The sequence below is a fragment of the Phlebotomus argentipes genome, unplaced genomic scaffold (genome assembly GCF_947086385.1).
Source record: "Phlebotomus argentipes unplaced genomic scaffold, Phlebotomus argentipes genome assembly contig_2, whole genome shotgun sequence".
Taxonomy (NCBI): Eukaryota; Metazoa; Arthropoda; class Insecta; order Diptera; family Psychodidae; genus Phlebotomus; species Phlebotomus argentipes.
The window spans coordinates 6,453,347-6,469,384 of NW_026776162.1; the positions used below are offsets into that span (position 1 = coordinate 6,453,347).

At 36.8% G+C, this 16,038-nt stretch overlaps 1 protein-coding gene across 1 annotated transcript in view; it reads left to right on the forward strand.

Annotated features, from left to right (window-relative positions):
- LOC132264584 (nephrin) overlaps positions 1-16,038 on the forward strand; it is a 166,036-nt gene that overhangs the window by 118,484 nt on the left and 31,514 nt on the right. The window contains exon 10 of the mRNA XM_059764832.1: positions 6,428-6,587. Within this exon, the coding sequence (XP_059620815.1) occupies positions 6,428-6,587 (160 nt within the window). The remainder of the gene's footprint in view (positions 1-6,427; positions 6,588-16,038) is intronic.

The following is a 16,038-nucleotide window of genomic DNA, read 5'->3' on the forward strand; positions in this document are numbered from 1 at the left end:
AATATTTTGCTTAATGAAGTGTCATGATTTTGCATTAAGCGACATCTACAGTAGCGAAAATTAAGTTAGGACACTCATGAAATTTAGGCCAATTTTCCTTTTGATGCTAAAAATTCGATATTTCCTTCAATTTTAGAGACATTTACCTTAAGACATAAAATAATTAGAATTTAATAGTCTCTCAAATGGCGTTGAAATCATGGCGATATCTCAATTCGGGGCTGAGATATTGCAAAATACAGAAAAATGTGAGTAAAAGGATAGCGAAAATTGAGTTAAAACACTGTTTATAATCATATTTGAGTGTCTTATCAGTAATTTGACTATTAGCTGCTGTTATAGCTTAAATCTTAGCATCAAGATGCTAAAAAAATAAGCATTTTACAGCATTTTCTCTTCGCTGGACTTCGCAATCATACAAATTATTACAAAAAAACACACAGAAACGATGCGTTTTAAATCATCTTCTCTGTGTGGAATCAATTAATCGAGATCTTTTCAATTCTGTCTCGTGGCATAAAATATAAATCTGTGCTGGAAGTAATTTGCATCCGTTCACGGTGTTTGTGATGCGAAACCCGAGGACAATTCCCAACTATTAGGCGAACAAAAGCATAGGCAGCATATTGTCTCCTTCGGCAGCCTCATATTCGATCACCACACTGTATGCAAAATCAATTAATCCATCAATTTGGCTTTTATTGCATCAACAGGCGACATCCTTTCATTTAGCAAAATTAATTTCATTTGCCGCCCACCCTCGTCGACTTTGTTTATAAATGTACACTTTGTCCCATCACTTTGCCCACAAATTTCCTGGCTTCGGGATGTCCTGTGTTGACTTATTATGCCACGCTCGGTGTCTCCCTATCTCTTATCATCTCGGCCACAAGTTTTCGGGGCTGAGAATTGAATTTCTTTTGAGGTCAACCCAGTGAAGAATGTGCGACAAATACTGCTGAGGGTTGAGTGAAAGGCAACTTTCCACCACTAAATTACCAGTGCAAAAGGGTAGCGAGGGAGACAGAGAGATCCTCCAATTACTAAATTGATTAGTCATTTACATACAATTTATTTCTTGTATGTCTGCTTTACATATTTACATCATCAATACCCACTGGAATGACAAGCATTTTCCCCCATCGGCGAAGGAGCTTTTTTCCGCCTCCACATACATAATTTATCACTCTGCGGTTGTACATAAGTTCCCGGTGAATTAACACTGTTGGTTTGACTGATGCTCAGTAAATTCACTATGCGCCTATTTGTGAGCATAAATATGGGAAAAATACAGGGCAATTTTCCCTTACGAGCTATTTTTTGACAGTTTCTTGTTATATTTTTTTCCCAATTTTTTCATCACTAAATTCTATGATTTAATGAAACTTTTTAAAGAATATTTTGTCTACAGGATAGAAAGAAAATGGGATTGCAAGGAGTCTATTTTGTATGGGAATCAATGGTTATGTTTTCAACAGTTATTCATGTAATTTCGAGGTGGAAATCTTATCCGAGTCACTAAAATAAACAAATAGAGAATATTTGCTATTCTTTGAATGCGATAAATGCTCTCAAAATGTTGGAATTTATATCGAAATTTCGACTTGAAAATCATTGACGCAAGATTTGCTTCTTGAACCAGGAAAACAGAGAAAATCATCCAGTATCAAAATCAGCTCTTGTTCTAGAGAAAAATTGGGGAAAATAGATTTTCTCTTCGGAACCACAAACAGTGGCAAAGTTAAGCATCTGTTCGAGCGTTTTTCATGACACATTTTACGGAGAGAAATTGAAGATTCTTGCGTTTAAAAGCATTTAGAGGTAATAAATAGAATATTTTCGGGTGCTTTTTGTCCTCTATGTCACTTAAAGTTATGAAAAAGTGGGAAAATCGATTGTGTGCACGCCGAATTGATTAAAATATCGAGTTTTGGTCACAAAATTTGAACATCTTGCAATCAATCTCCTGAATAATTACCACAAAAATGGTAGGAAAGCTTTCGGAGCTTTGAGAATATGAAAAATTACCCAGAATTTTAATTTTTCACTCACAAAAACACATTTTATTTCAGTGTAGTGAAATAAGCACAGACAAGTCGTTATATCTTGCACAATTGATCAAAATTCCTGGGAAAAAGGGTGTAATTAAATGCCATAAGCGTCTGTATAGCGAGGAGAAAAAAAATTATGAATAAATCGCATAACGATTTCGTAAGCAACTTCTCCATAATGCTGAAGTACACGCAAGCGAGCGAGAGAGTTGTTCATAAATTGACAAGTGTAGGTACTTTTGTGTGTTCTGTGAGAGATATTCGAAAGCCCTTTTCTTATGCTCTGGGTATGGAAATGTGACGCAAAAAGTTCACTTTCTCCGGGCGGGGGTTGAAATTGTGCTCTTCAAAGGCATATTACACCGCCACAGCATGAATGCCTGGCGGGAATTCTCCACTTTGCAGTCCTCTGAATGAGACTTCTCTGGAGCCAATTTCCCTCCACGATTTTGACACTTTATCGAAAATCTATATTATTAATACTACGTGTATATGTGATAAAGTTACCAGTGAAAGCCATTTTCATGGGGGGATTCGCGTTTGGGGTGTACTAAAATTCTGCCACCTCGTCCTCAATTTCTAAGACGCTCGCGCGAGGCGCTCTTTTAAAATTACCCCTTTTATGGCGTCGCACACATGCCATTAAAATGCGGAACGAAGCTGGGGGGGTGGAATTATTTTATTTCACGCGCCACTGGTTGGAAGCCATGCGATAATTGTTGGCAATATTGATAAGAGATTTACGATGTGTATCATAGAGTGTCACAATCACTAAATTGATCACTTCACAACTCATATGCCAACAATTGCCATCACAGAATAACCCTCATTTTACGACCCTTCGCTCTCCATTTGGCGCTACATCTGGAACACTTGGCTGAAAATGTATTAATTGCAATTGATATTTTTCCCACACACACAGACACATTGTGCCAGAGGACGATTATGTTGGCAATTGATTGCGTTTTATGATAAAGTTGAGAAGCAAAGCGCTCGACAATATCGCAGAATATTTTATAGACAATGGCTCTTGTCGCGATTTAATGGAGAAAAGTAAGGATTCCATGTGACTTATTAATAAATCGCGCAAAGGTTTTTCCTTTCTTAATTTCATATTCTGCTGCTACGCATGTAAAACGTAATGAATGACAGGTAAAAACACGGAAATAGAACAAGTATAAAATGTGAATGGAAATGGCTTACCCGCTGTGAGCTTCTCCAGTTCGCCGTCTTTTTCCCACCCCCTCGGCTCGCCACCCTGTGAGTTGATATAAATTGTAAATTGATTTTTGGCGTCACCTGATGGAAATTTGTCGGTTACTCAACACACACACACACGCTGTCGTTCAGTGAAAGTGCAAAAAGGAAACTCGCTCTCTGTGCGTCGGTGGCGAAGGAAGCGAGTGGAGAAATGAGAAAAGAAAATAGAAGTGCTCTCTCTCTGGGTAGGAAAAGGCATTTGGGGGGGGGGGGGGAAGGCAAGTTGAAAAGTGGATATTACAAGGGAAAATGCCAGCACATGCAGCTAGAGAAAAGCAGTTGTCCAAATAGGGGAATTGTTGGGAGCCAAGAGAAGTGATTCAAATAATATGGCATCGTATAAAATACGACTTGGATGTGATGATTATTTGGGTTGTGTGTGGGGCGAATGGGGTGGGGGTGAGGGGGATGAAAAGCAAATACATAATCTAATATTGTGTTTCATTTCTATTTTTCGGTCTGACACACACCAACATTCTGTTGATTGAACTCTTTCTATCCGCTTGAACTCTCATTTCGGGGGGGAAAATGCTTGGAAAAATACTCGATTTCGTAAAAGTAATAACTTGCGACAATGAAATCTTTTTCATTATCGCCGTCTTGACTTGAGAATAAATATTTAGTTTCACAGAGAAATAATTAAGAGGTGATTGAGAAAAAGTTTACCACGAAATCAAACATGTTTGCGTGGTCAATTGACGATCCAAACACTCTTTCTCATTTCCCTGATTAAATGTCCTTCCACGTGTAGCCGGAAAATGTCCTTACGATCTCCTGAAGTCGCGTGTCGTTCACATAGATAAAAAAATGAAAATCGACAGAGAATTATCCTGAAGACAGCTCGGATTTATTTAGACTTCATTAAAAACCTAATTTCTAATCTATCTATCTAAGAACCCAAAACCAAGGAGGAGATAATATGTCTTGAATCTGTCCACCAATTCCTGACATTTCCACAGTTTCTGTGTAGAATCTTTAACACTTCAGACACTTCTTAACGTCTTTTAAGGCATTTTCTATCGTTTCATAAACTCCTTCACAATCAAATCTAGGTTTTTTCCACTATAAAGAAATATTCTTCTAGGCTGAAATGACATTTTTGAGGTTATGTTTGCCTTTTAAGCTATTTCCTAACTAATTTGGAGTTTTTTCCGAGCGAAAATGCTCAAATCAGCCACAAAAAGAGAAAAATTCTCAGTTTAACACAAATTATATGATTTTAAGGGTTATTTTATGCCCAAAATCTATTTTAAATTAAACTTAACTTAAAAAACCGATTAAATTGATTTTTCTGAACAGAAGCTTTTGCAATACAAATATTCTAAACATTTTTCCAATTCCAATCCAAAAAAGGGATAAAGGACTTAACCGAATGGCTTCAAAATCGGCATGATATTTAGTCATTAATGAGGGAAGATTGGTGGAAAAATTCAGATCTCTAGCTTCACGTGGAAATTCGTGGCACATCGATATGTCACAGATCAATGAGATTCATTAAAATACAATTTCTATATCAATTGCAAGAGAATATCCTCAAATTCCCCACCGAAAGATTGAATCATCGCTACACGTATAATGCTATGGCAGAGCTTTTCTCCCGCTGACAATATCCTGGGACTCCTTGGGAGCAAAAAGTGATACCAGCAGAGCGACCGAGCTATACCTTCACGTACTGAATGTGTCAAAACTTGTAACGATTCGCTTCTGGTCACCCAAGTTGAGAACATTCACTTTCCCATATTATATATCTATTTGGGCGCGATTCGTATGTAATAGAGGAGCCGAGAGAGTGTATGTGGTCACGTATGCATGGTATATAAAATGGGCGAGTATATTGTAAAATGTAGAAAGCCGGACCTTAAGTCAGGCGGAAGGAATATGGCGTGGAATAAATGGGAATGGAGAGGCGATGGGGCTGAGAAATCGGAGGGAAAACCAGAAAAGTAAGTCACACAGAAGAGGACCAGAGCCGTAAGAATATCGGGGACACAGTTACAACATTTATATGGAATGCCAAGAATATTTTTAGGACAAGTTATCTCCTTGTTCTCCTCAGACTCCTCGGCACAGCGGGACACCATGAAAATGTGTACTGCCAGTGGGGTGGGGGGATGGGGAACGAGGAAAATCAAATAGGAATAGAAGACGGGAAAAAAGTATTTTCTTTCGTTTTATTATACAATTGTAGACAGAAGAAAAATGGTTTTCTCCACCCCTTCAACTCCATGGGCATTTTTTCTTCTTTTTTTTTCGTTTTTTGAAATGTATATTCCTTCGTGGGCTTTTAACTAATCGAATGCAGTGATCTCGAATGGAAAGCATTTTTCCTCTGCTAACTCCAAAGCCAATGGAGAAATCAATTTATATATAGAATGCATCGAGATGAAGATGAGAATTATTCACTTGGCTACAGTTTTCGCCCCAGAGAAATAAAGTGGAAAGTTTCACTGTAGCAGAAATTATTACTTCTTACTTCAACTGGAAAATTACTTAATTCTTTCCCGTGCAGAACAAACAAAATACTTTGTTATATTTCTATTGACAGAGCGAGAGAGAAAGAGAGAAGAGTTCTGTTTGAATATTGAGGATAATAACTTGGCAAAATCATACTTCCTGATTACAACGAGAGAGAGAGAAAAAAGCGTCCTGCAATGTCGAGACAACGGGAGAATGAAAGGGATTACGCGAGATTCAATTTTTCCTCGTGCCAGAGGATAATGGAAATGCATGTGAAATATATAAAAGATATAAGAAGGAAAAAGGGAGACATTATGGCGCCACAAAAGCCGGAAAATACGCTATTTTATCACTCACTCTGCCAAGCCATGTTAACTGAAAGATTAAAGAGAACAAGAGCCGCAGTTGTCAATTGAGAAAAGAAAAATATATATTACGCTTCACTGCGAGAGAGAGAAAATTAAACGACTTTTTTCCCCATCTATATATATAAATTTATATATATATGTAATCATTTAATAGTTGTAAATTTTCAAACGAGAAATGTGGGGAACTTCTTTGTGGGAGCGCGCAAAGAGCTCGAAAATGAACTTTTCTGCACAACATTTCTCTCTCGCCTCAAGTCCCATGATGATTACAAAGTTTTTATATTTTCGCAGGGACAAACGGTGCAGCACAACCACAAAGCCGGTGTGATAATGAGCAGCAGTGATTTGGCTCTGCAAGGGATTACGAGGCATCAGGCCGGAAATTACACATGTATCGCCTCGAACGTCGAGGGCGACGGCGAGAGCAATGTTGTCGAGCTGCGAGTTATGTGTAAGTAAAATCACCATCACACGCCTTGCACTGCGCAAAGTGTCGCGCACAGCACAATATCTCTTCATTTCCCATAATTAAGTACACTAAGAATTCCCCTCAAACGCCACACACTTTGTGGACAATTTTTCACTTGACTAAGTAAATAAATTCCCATCCTTTTTCTCATGTGATCCGACAGAATAAATTTTCCAAGTGGATCGAGAGGGAAAATACACATGTCCCATTTTCTCACTGACACCGTGAATTTCCCCTCGGAGGATCCAATAAAATAAAATCTATTAACACAATCACAAATAAAGGAAAATTCGCATTGATATATTTCACTGTAAGCCCACCATTATCCTCTTTTCCGGATGTCAAGCAACACACTTTCGCCTCCTTGTTTTCCTTCCCCAAAATCTTACGTGCTCCTCCGCTGCACAAGCCTAAAAACCCCATCATGTTGCGGTGTGAGAGGCTCAAGCACTCTGCAGAGTGCTGCCGCAGGAGAATTGAGTGCAGAAAGCGTTGTGCGAAACACAATAGAATCTCTTCATTGGCATTTGATGCACCACAAAAACTATACCAACAACCCAATCATGCCAATTTGAAATGTTGAATGTTGGAGCAATTCTCAGTAACGCACAGTCATATGTTAAGCTTGAAACATGTAAAAGTTTAACATTCGAAATGAATAAAGAAAACAGTCTTTGTTATTCTCACTAAAACAATGTGTTAGAGTTTCAAGCAACACCAGAATGTTTAGGAGAAGATAAATTATGAAATTTGGCAGAATTATTAAAAATTTCAGTTCATAATTAATAAATCCACGATAAAAAGATTCTACTGTAAACATAATTCATGTTCATGCTTGAAAATTAAAGCCACAATTGCAGATTGATTCATATTTGTGAGATATTTGCAGATTAAGATCTGTCACTCTGCTTTTTACACATTCCACATTTTTTAAAAGAACCTCTGGAGGTCGTGTTAAAATTGCACATTTCAAGCACATGTTAGCCAAAATAGCAAATAACACACGTAGTAAAATTTAGTTAGTCTGTAAGACCAATATTCTATGGCGTCACGAGTCCTAATCTTAAGGCAAAGCTCAATCTTACTCCGTCTAATCAATGAAATTAATGAATTTTTAACACAAATGGTAAATATTTCAGACTCAGAATAGCAAAGGCGTGTGTTAAACCAATATAACAGAATTTTAACATATTTTGTGTGACTCAGAATTGCTCCATGATTCGCAAAATATCACTTTCCACGCGATCCAGCGCGAGTTCGTGGCAATTCGCGAGGAAGGGGAGAGGAACAAAGTATTCAATTCCGCAACTTTGGTGGCACTTCTCGAAGCTCCCTTTGAGCCCGAGGAGGCCGGAGAGAGATTGTGGTGGAAGTAAAAAATCACCCCCTCAGAATTCTATTTGGCAGCGGAAAAGAAGCGCACACGAACAAAGGGAAATAATGCAGATGGTGAGAAAATAAAAATCTCCGATTTCACAGCCAAGCGCAAACAGACAGTGGGAGTCGATAATGCCTGTTTATGTAAACCACACCGAAATACTGTGCGAACAGCTCTTGTGCAGCGCTGGTGTTTAATGAACGCGCCGGGGATCTCCGGAAAACTTATAAAAGCTTTTCCTCGTTGTGCATCGTGAGGCGAGGAAGTAAACTACAGACAGCACTCACATCGCAACTCTCAAGAAAACTCATATATGGCACTTGGAGATGCCGTACGTGGAAATGAGATGTGAAAGAATTGCGAACAGATTTGAATTCCTCCTTCTGCACGAGGTGTCGCCACGTATTAAAGTGATTTTTTTCTCCCCGCCGGAAATCCCCCTTTTCGCAAATTGTCCCGGAGGGTGTGAGACACTGCCGCCGGGGTTGGGGTGAGATATTAGTCGGAGGAAAGTGCGCCGTTGGGGGCGCATCGACTGTCGGAATTTCGACGCTTTTTGCTCAGCAGAAAACACAAAACATCCCTCTCTCTCTCTGTCAGATTGACAAGCAAAGTGGTCGTTTAACGATCTTTTTTTTCAATTTCCACCGATGAAAAACTCTCAACGGATATTTTTCATTTAGTAAAAATTGTGTCATAATTGGATATTCATAAATCATTTTCCATATTCATTCTGTCTCGTTTATTTTGTATTCGTCAAGCATATTTCACTTCGCCCAGCTGAATATCCTTTGACTAACATATATACAAGGGGCAGATAATATTCAGACACTTCTGAACACCTTAAAAAGGCTTTTTCCATCGCTTTTTAGCCTCCTTCGACTGTTTCTCACACTCATTTGCCTTGAGAAAGTGCTTAGAAAAATTCTAAACAAATTGTGAGGTTATAAATCCGGTTAAAAAATCATTGTTGGACTAATTTTGATCCTTTCAAACCACAAATGAGAAAATATAGAAAATATTTCAATGTTTTTACTAGACAATGAGGGTAAATTTGGCACTTTTCAGCACAAATTTTGCATAAAATGTAATTTTCGAGGTTATGATTGACTTTTAAGCTTTGTTTTCAATGAAAATGAAGATTTTTCGAACAAAAATGCTCAATTTTACTAAGAAAAAGAAAAATATTCTCAGATTAAACACAAATTTCATGATCTTTAGGTTTAATATATCCTAGAAAAGCAATAAAATCGATTTTTCTAAGCAAAATTTGTTGAGAAACAAGCTTTTGCACCACTTTTGGTCAAAGTATTTCCCCCTTTGTTCATTTATAATGAACACGATAAATGCAAAAAAGGAACAATTAATTTTCAACAAGATAATTACTCATTTTCCACTTAAAAAGCGCTAAACATAAACGATATGATCTTCATCAAGCAAACCACTTGGCGAAAGTGATTGTAAATCTGAAAAAAAATCCCGCTTTGATGCACTTTTTTCAGCAATGTTCTCTTGGAAACATAAAATAAAATGAAATATATGCTGTGCTAATGACAGCTTTTCACCACAATATTTTCACCCCCTTCCTTGTTTTCTGCATTATATGATAGAATACATATTTTTCAAGTGGAAAATTTAATTGGCTGAAATATTTAAAAACCAGCTAAAAAAAAAGTTTGCAAAATTTCATTAAATTATAGACGAGACAAAACCATTTTTCGCTCAGTGAGCGATGATATTTTTTTCCCCACTGGTGGGGAAATACACTGCAAATCACTGTCCATGGAGAGATGGTGAAAAACATTGAAATCTCGTTTTTCACATCGTTTGTGTGTTTATATGTGAAATTGAAACTTTGTTGCAAAACTAATTAATCGCATAGAGTGCAAAAGTTTCCACCCTCTCTCTCTCTCAACCCCAAAAAGCACCCTGCGGAACAGACTCTGCCATCCGAACTCCTCGCAAAATGCCTTCATTTGAATTCTAACATCAAGTCAGAGTGCATAAATATACGTCATGTACATAGCATTACATATTGTGCCATATATTTTCAGCATAATGCTCTAGAGCAACACTAAATAATTTGAGTTGAGGGGTCAAAAAACTAATTAAAATAGTGTACAATGGCGGAGTGAATAAAGTTTTGCCCTCTATCTCTCGCCCGCCCCCTCGACTTTCGACCCCAGCAATGTTATTGATTCTCCCCCGCCCCCCCGAGTGGGCGTTATTAAATTTATTCATTGAATCATCCCTTCAGTCCGTTCACTGTTCTGCGAAATTAGTGGCAAATATTTAGAAGTATCGGTCGATGCTGCTCACACAAATGCCCCTCGCCACCCCCAAATTCAGGGGTGGGGAGAGGAATTCCCCCCTCCCCCACCGCCGCAATGCTCGAAAGTTGTGGGCGGAAGAGGAGGGGCGGGGAAAAGTTTCTCAAAATGGGTGGAATAGGAAGTAAATTTCAAATCATTTACTTACATTTCCACTCTATATGTTTGAAAGTCAATACACACAATTTCTCAAGTGCTTCTCAAAAAGTTAAAAGTTACCTTCCCTCATCAGCTTTTTCGCTGGTGGAGCATTTGAGATTAAGCTTTTATAGCAATACAGAATTTCTGATAAACACACAAACTTTTGCCTCAACAGCTTTCTTTTGCGCCACTTTTTTTTCTCTCTCTTTCTCTCCCTCAACTTGATCTTTTCGCCTTTTGGACCACTCAATATGGGGTGTGATTTTAAAGGATTGTGCAACTTTTCAGTCAAGAGGAAAATTGGCAGAAAAATAGGAACATTCAGTGGTGCAATATTGACTAACAATTATTGAGCTAATTAAGCAACTTTCTATCTTCGCACGTGTAGTTAAAATTTTAGCAAATAACGCCTCTGTGTTTTCCCTCATTAAACACACAAAATGTGTACCAATTTTGTGTCCTTCCCAATTTGTGAGGCGGAAGAGGAGCAAATATAAGAAAATATAATTCATGTGATGCTTTTTTCTTCGTCTTCTCTCCACTGAGAAACGTTGATTTTACAATAAAAACCGGTCAACGATACTCATGAAGATTTTATTAAAGTGATTGCGTGTATTTTGTGGGTCCGGCATTAAATTTTTTATGGTGGATGTTGTATTTATGGACATTTCATTCTACTGCCAACACACATATGGAATTTTCCTTCCATGCGGGTGTCACCCGAAAGAAGGTGGCAAAGGCAAAAGAAGTTGGGATAAATCAGAGGGGTGTCTTAAAATTTTACGACTTGAACAGTGTCGAAGATGTTTGTCCGCCTCCCCGCCCAGAAAACGTGTGCAAAAGTCTCTGATTTCGACCCCGTAAATGAAGTCATTGGATTTTTTGGGGGTTTATTCACATCTTCGGCCTCGATCTTGGCCCTTTTTTCGCCCCGCCACTGATTGGCCAAATACATAAAGTCACCCCGGCGGAATTATCGGGGGAAAAGGTGTGCATTGGGTCAATGTTATTGTTTATTCAATACGTTATTTTATTGTCGCAAATCTCACCCCAGGATTCACATGATGGACAAATTTCCGACGGGTGCCTAGAAAACTATCAGAAGTCAAAATTGCCATTCATCCCCCAAAAAATGATTTATTTCGTCCTCAATATCCTAAGAAATTGATAATATTGGTTGATTTCTTTGGTCACTTGTTGAAATATTAACTGAAATATAGAGATTTGATAGAGAAACTCACAATATTAAATACAAAATGTTACTTTTTGATACTTTTTCCCTGGAAATTTCGTGAAAATCAACTAATTACTTTTTTTCTTTGTTTTACGATTAGATATTTTATGTGATTAATGATTATTTGAATTGTTTTCTTAAATAGAATTTTTAATTCGACTGATTTTTCATGGAATTTCATTGATTTTAAGCTGAATTTAGAATTATTTGCTACAATTTTTTACATTTGATACTTTTTCACCATGCAAAGTTGTGATAAACTATAAATATCCATTAATTTAAATGATTTAACATGGATTTAGGGATGCAAAACTACTATGAATCTCTGAACTAAATGGCAATTTACGATAATTTCATTTAAATATCCATGTAGTTATAATAATTCTCCCTTAATTCCATCAAATATTGGCTTTCAATGCCACCCAGAAGAAAAAGTGAGGCGTAAACTATCAAAAGTCATGTTTTCATAGTTTACAGCAAAGCATAAAAATTTCTTCTGATCTCATTTCTTTAATTTTCTGGCGATGTACTGAATTTGCTACTTTAAGACGTGATGAAAGACATCAAGATCTGTATAGAAAGACGCAAAAAGTCAACTATCGAAAGTGGATTTTGATAGTTTTCGCTGAACCCGTCGAAATGGCTCTGCTTGAGCCAAATTTCCGGCCTAAGCAATGCAATCAGTCAACAAACCATCGCAGATGAAGTCATTATCACATGAATTGTTGCTGTTGGTGGGCAAATAGAGTTACTCAGAATACAAGAAAGTCCACAAATGGGAAAATGTCGCATCTTGTGCGCACTTTTCCTCAATGATTGCCCATTATAGCGTGCCTTGGATGTGACTTTCATGCTGCAACTGATACACAATATCAAAGTGATGGAAGTAATTTGACGATGCAATTGTTGAAAGTTGAAAAGTAATATTCAAGTTACATTCCAGAGGTGGAGGATTTTTTGTCACGCCAGCCAGCGCCGGGCTGAAGGTTTGGGGGTGAAAAGGGAGGATTGTTCACATCGGAAGGGAATCCACTTGAACACATTGCCATGGTGAAACGAAGTGTCTGGCAGTTAGAAAGTTTTCAGGTTACCTCGTAATAAGCTGTTCTGCACTCACCCAAGAAGAGTGGATTATAATTTAACGTCACTCGGCTCGCATTTCAATGCATATATAGCATTCTTATGTACAATTTGGCTTAAATTTTGAGCACATCCCTTTCACTTCTGTGTGCATCTTCTGTGCACAGTCATTGTAATTAATTCGATTTGCCACTCAAGCATGCAAAATTGGATTTGCCTTGAGCTCCGCTTGGCCTCAAAGTCTCTTCTCTGTCCATCTTGGACAAGAAGTCTAGGAGTTTTGGCTGATTTTCGATAAAACGCAATTACTCAATTTTCCCCTATTTCAGTCTGAAGGATTCGCAGGAGAGAAAAAAATCTAGTTATCATGCAGAGATATAACTTTCAAATGATATTTGCGAAATACTTTGACTAGCACTCATCATTTTCATTGGTATTCACTCCATTTTATGATTCTCGACAATTTCAATTTTCAACTTTCAACCCCCAGTAACTCGGCAAAATCCATTTAAAGCACTCTCTCAACTATTCTGTTCAGCTTTAGCATAATTTTCCGCCCATAAAATTGTGGGAATTCAACCAAACATTTGGCACAAGTCGAATAAAACTATGATTGCATGAATTTTTCAAATATTCAATCAATCATGAATTTCATTTTTCATGTTCTCTGCTGCAAAATATCTCTTATAATCTGAAATCTTTTTCACCACAAACAGTTTTCACGAGAAATCTTAAATTATTAGAGTCAATGGGAAAATTACTTGCGATTTGAGACCAATAACTCTGTGATTATTCAATCATTTTTTTATTATTTGTGATTATTATACAAATTTTTATTTTTTCTGAATATTTATTAAAAATGTGAATATAATTGATTAATTGTGCATAATCGGAATAAGTATTCTGATTCATTCATTGAAAACAATCATTTCTTTTATTATTCAATTCAGAATTTGATTATTTGGATATATTTTTGTAATTTTACTTGGGAAAACAATAATTTTTTAAAAATATTTAACTCAGAATTTGATAATTTTGTAATTTTTCTTGGGAAGATAATCATTTTTTGATTATTTTATTCAAAATTTGAATATTTTTCAACTTTACTTGAGAAAATATTCATTTTTTTATTTATTTAATTCGGAATTTGCTTTTATTATTTTTTTTGTAATTTTCTTTTGAGAAAATAATCATTTTTTTTAATTATTTTATTCCAAATTTGATTATTTTGTAATTTTACTTGGGAAATAATATTTTTTTGATTATTTTACTCAAATAATTGATTTTTTTCATTAGAGAACATTATGACTTGTCCCTTGATTAGCATTGAAAATGTTTTGAATGACGTGGAAAAAAGTCACGCAGCTCTTTTTGTTGATCGCGCAACATTGCGACGATGGGTTGAAGGGTGAATTTGCTTAAGGCAATTTAAATAAATTCCTATATATCACATAAAAATTTTGGGTTGTTCATGAAAAATTCAAAATTCATTTTCATTCATTGGAAGGGAAAAAAAAGCGAAATTAATTTGAGAAGAGCGGGAAAAAAAACACTCCAACGAACACTCAATTTGAGTTATGTATACTAAAAAGCTCATCGGAAGCTACAAATATATATGATAGCGAGCCGGCGAGAGAGAGAGAGAGAGAGAGAGAGAGTGAGCTTTTTGGGTATTCCAATTCACATTCATTCGCATATTGGCAGAGAGTTGAATTTTAAATTAAGTTTCACTCTTCAATTTTTAATCATCGACTTCTTCCTGGTCGTAAATAATTTATTGCGTTGGCGAGCGGATGAAGAAGCGAAGTGGTGGGCAATGTATCTACACATTACAATTATATACCTCGCGGGGGTGCTTCTGTGGAGGGTGCTTTTGTGGGTGGTGGAGGAAATATTTCTGCTTACTCTCTCTCGGCTATGTTTCTTTTGTTTGCACCATTTTTCTGGCCTTTTCCTCGCTTCAACCCTTTCAGCCATATATTGATTATCTCAACTGTGCATTCATTCACGAGAAACTGCGAAAAGTACTACCATTTATTTTCCCTTCACAGTTTTGTTGATATTTTCACCGCACAACCGCCAACTTCTTGCCCCTCAAACCATTTTCCTCCTCCTGTTGATTGCCTCAATATTTCCACAGGTACGAGAAATAAATTATCAAAGGCATTTTGGAAATTACACTGAGTCTGTGTAGAGTCCAATTGAAAGTCTCTCTCTCTCTCGACATTGTGGCAATATCAAGGGGTTGCTAATGTCGGAGATGCAGTTCCAAATATTTAAAAAATTTGTCGATATTCGCGAATATTCGGATTCAATTGCAATTTAGATTGTTTTAAAGAAATAGACTAAATGAAAAGGTATTAAAGAAATTTTGGTGTAGAATTTACCGATAAGATTGAATTAAGAGTTGAATTAAGGGTGAATTCATCAATATTTACTCCAAATTAGTGATTTTGATGACCTTAGAATGTTTTTCCTATGAAAAATGAGATTTTTGTATTGAATTTTAATTTAAAAGACCTTTCTTTGGTTAATACTCAACATATTTCTAGCTATTCCTTAATTAGAAAGGCTATTAGATGTTCTAAACAGCATTTTTTCGCGCTCAAATTCCTCTTTTTCTCGATCAGGATCACGCCAGGAAGTCAAAGAGTGTGCAAATGTGTGAAAAGGGAAGGAAAATGACGCGAAAATGCAATCTTAGTAGCTTCCCAAGCGATTATTGTGGAAAACAAGATGAAAAATGACATTTTGGGCTTTAAAATGAGTTCTTAGGAGAAGATTTAAAACCCAAGGATAGACATTAAAGTGTTAAAGAGAATGTTAGGAAGGATTCTATAGGAAAATGGATAAATTCAGGCGTGGGAAAAATTATTTTTGATCACAAAAATGCAAAAATTAAGAAATGTTTTGAAGGAAATAAAAATTTTCCGTAATTGCGATGAGAAAAGAATATTTCTTGGCAGTTTATTAAAAATGTCGCAGAAAAGCCTTTTCTCTCTCATTTATTTTTTAATTAATAAATACATTTATTTGACTAAATTGCATCGCGATGCAGTCGAGATGGCACTTAAAAGCGACATTAGCAGCCCCTTGGACGATATGCTGCGATAAAGATGCTTCATATTGACGATCAATGCCTCCAAGACGCCCCCCACCCACGCGCCGGCGGAGCTGTCTGGGGGGCGGAAGGGCGGCCAGAGGAAGAGCCCACCGTTCGGCAAATAGGCCAAGATATAATTCACTCAGTCCGAAATACTTGGGTGGGAA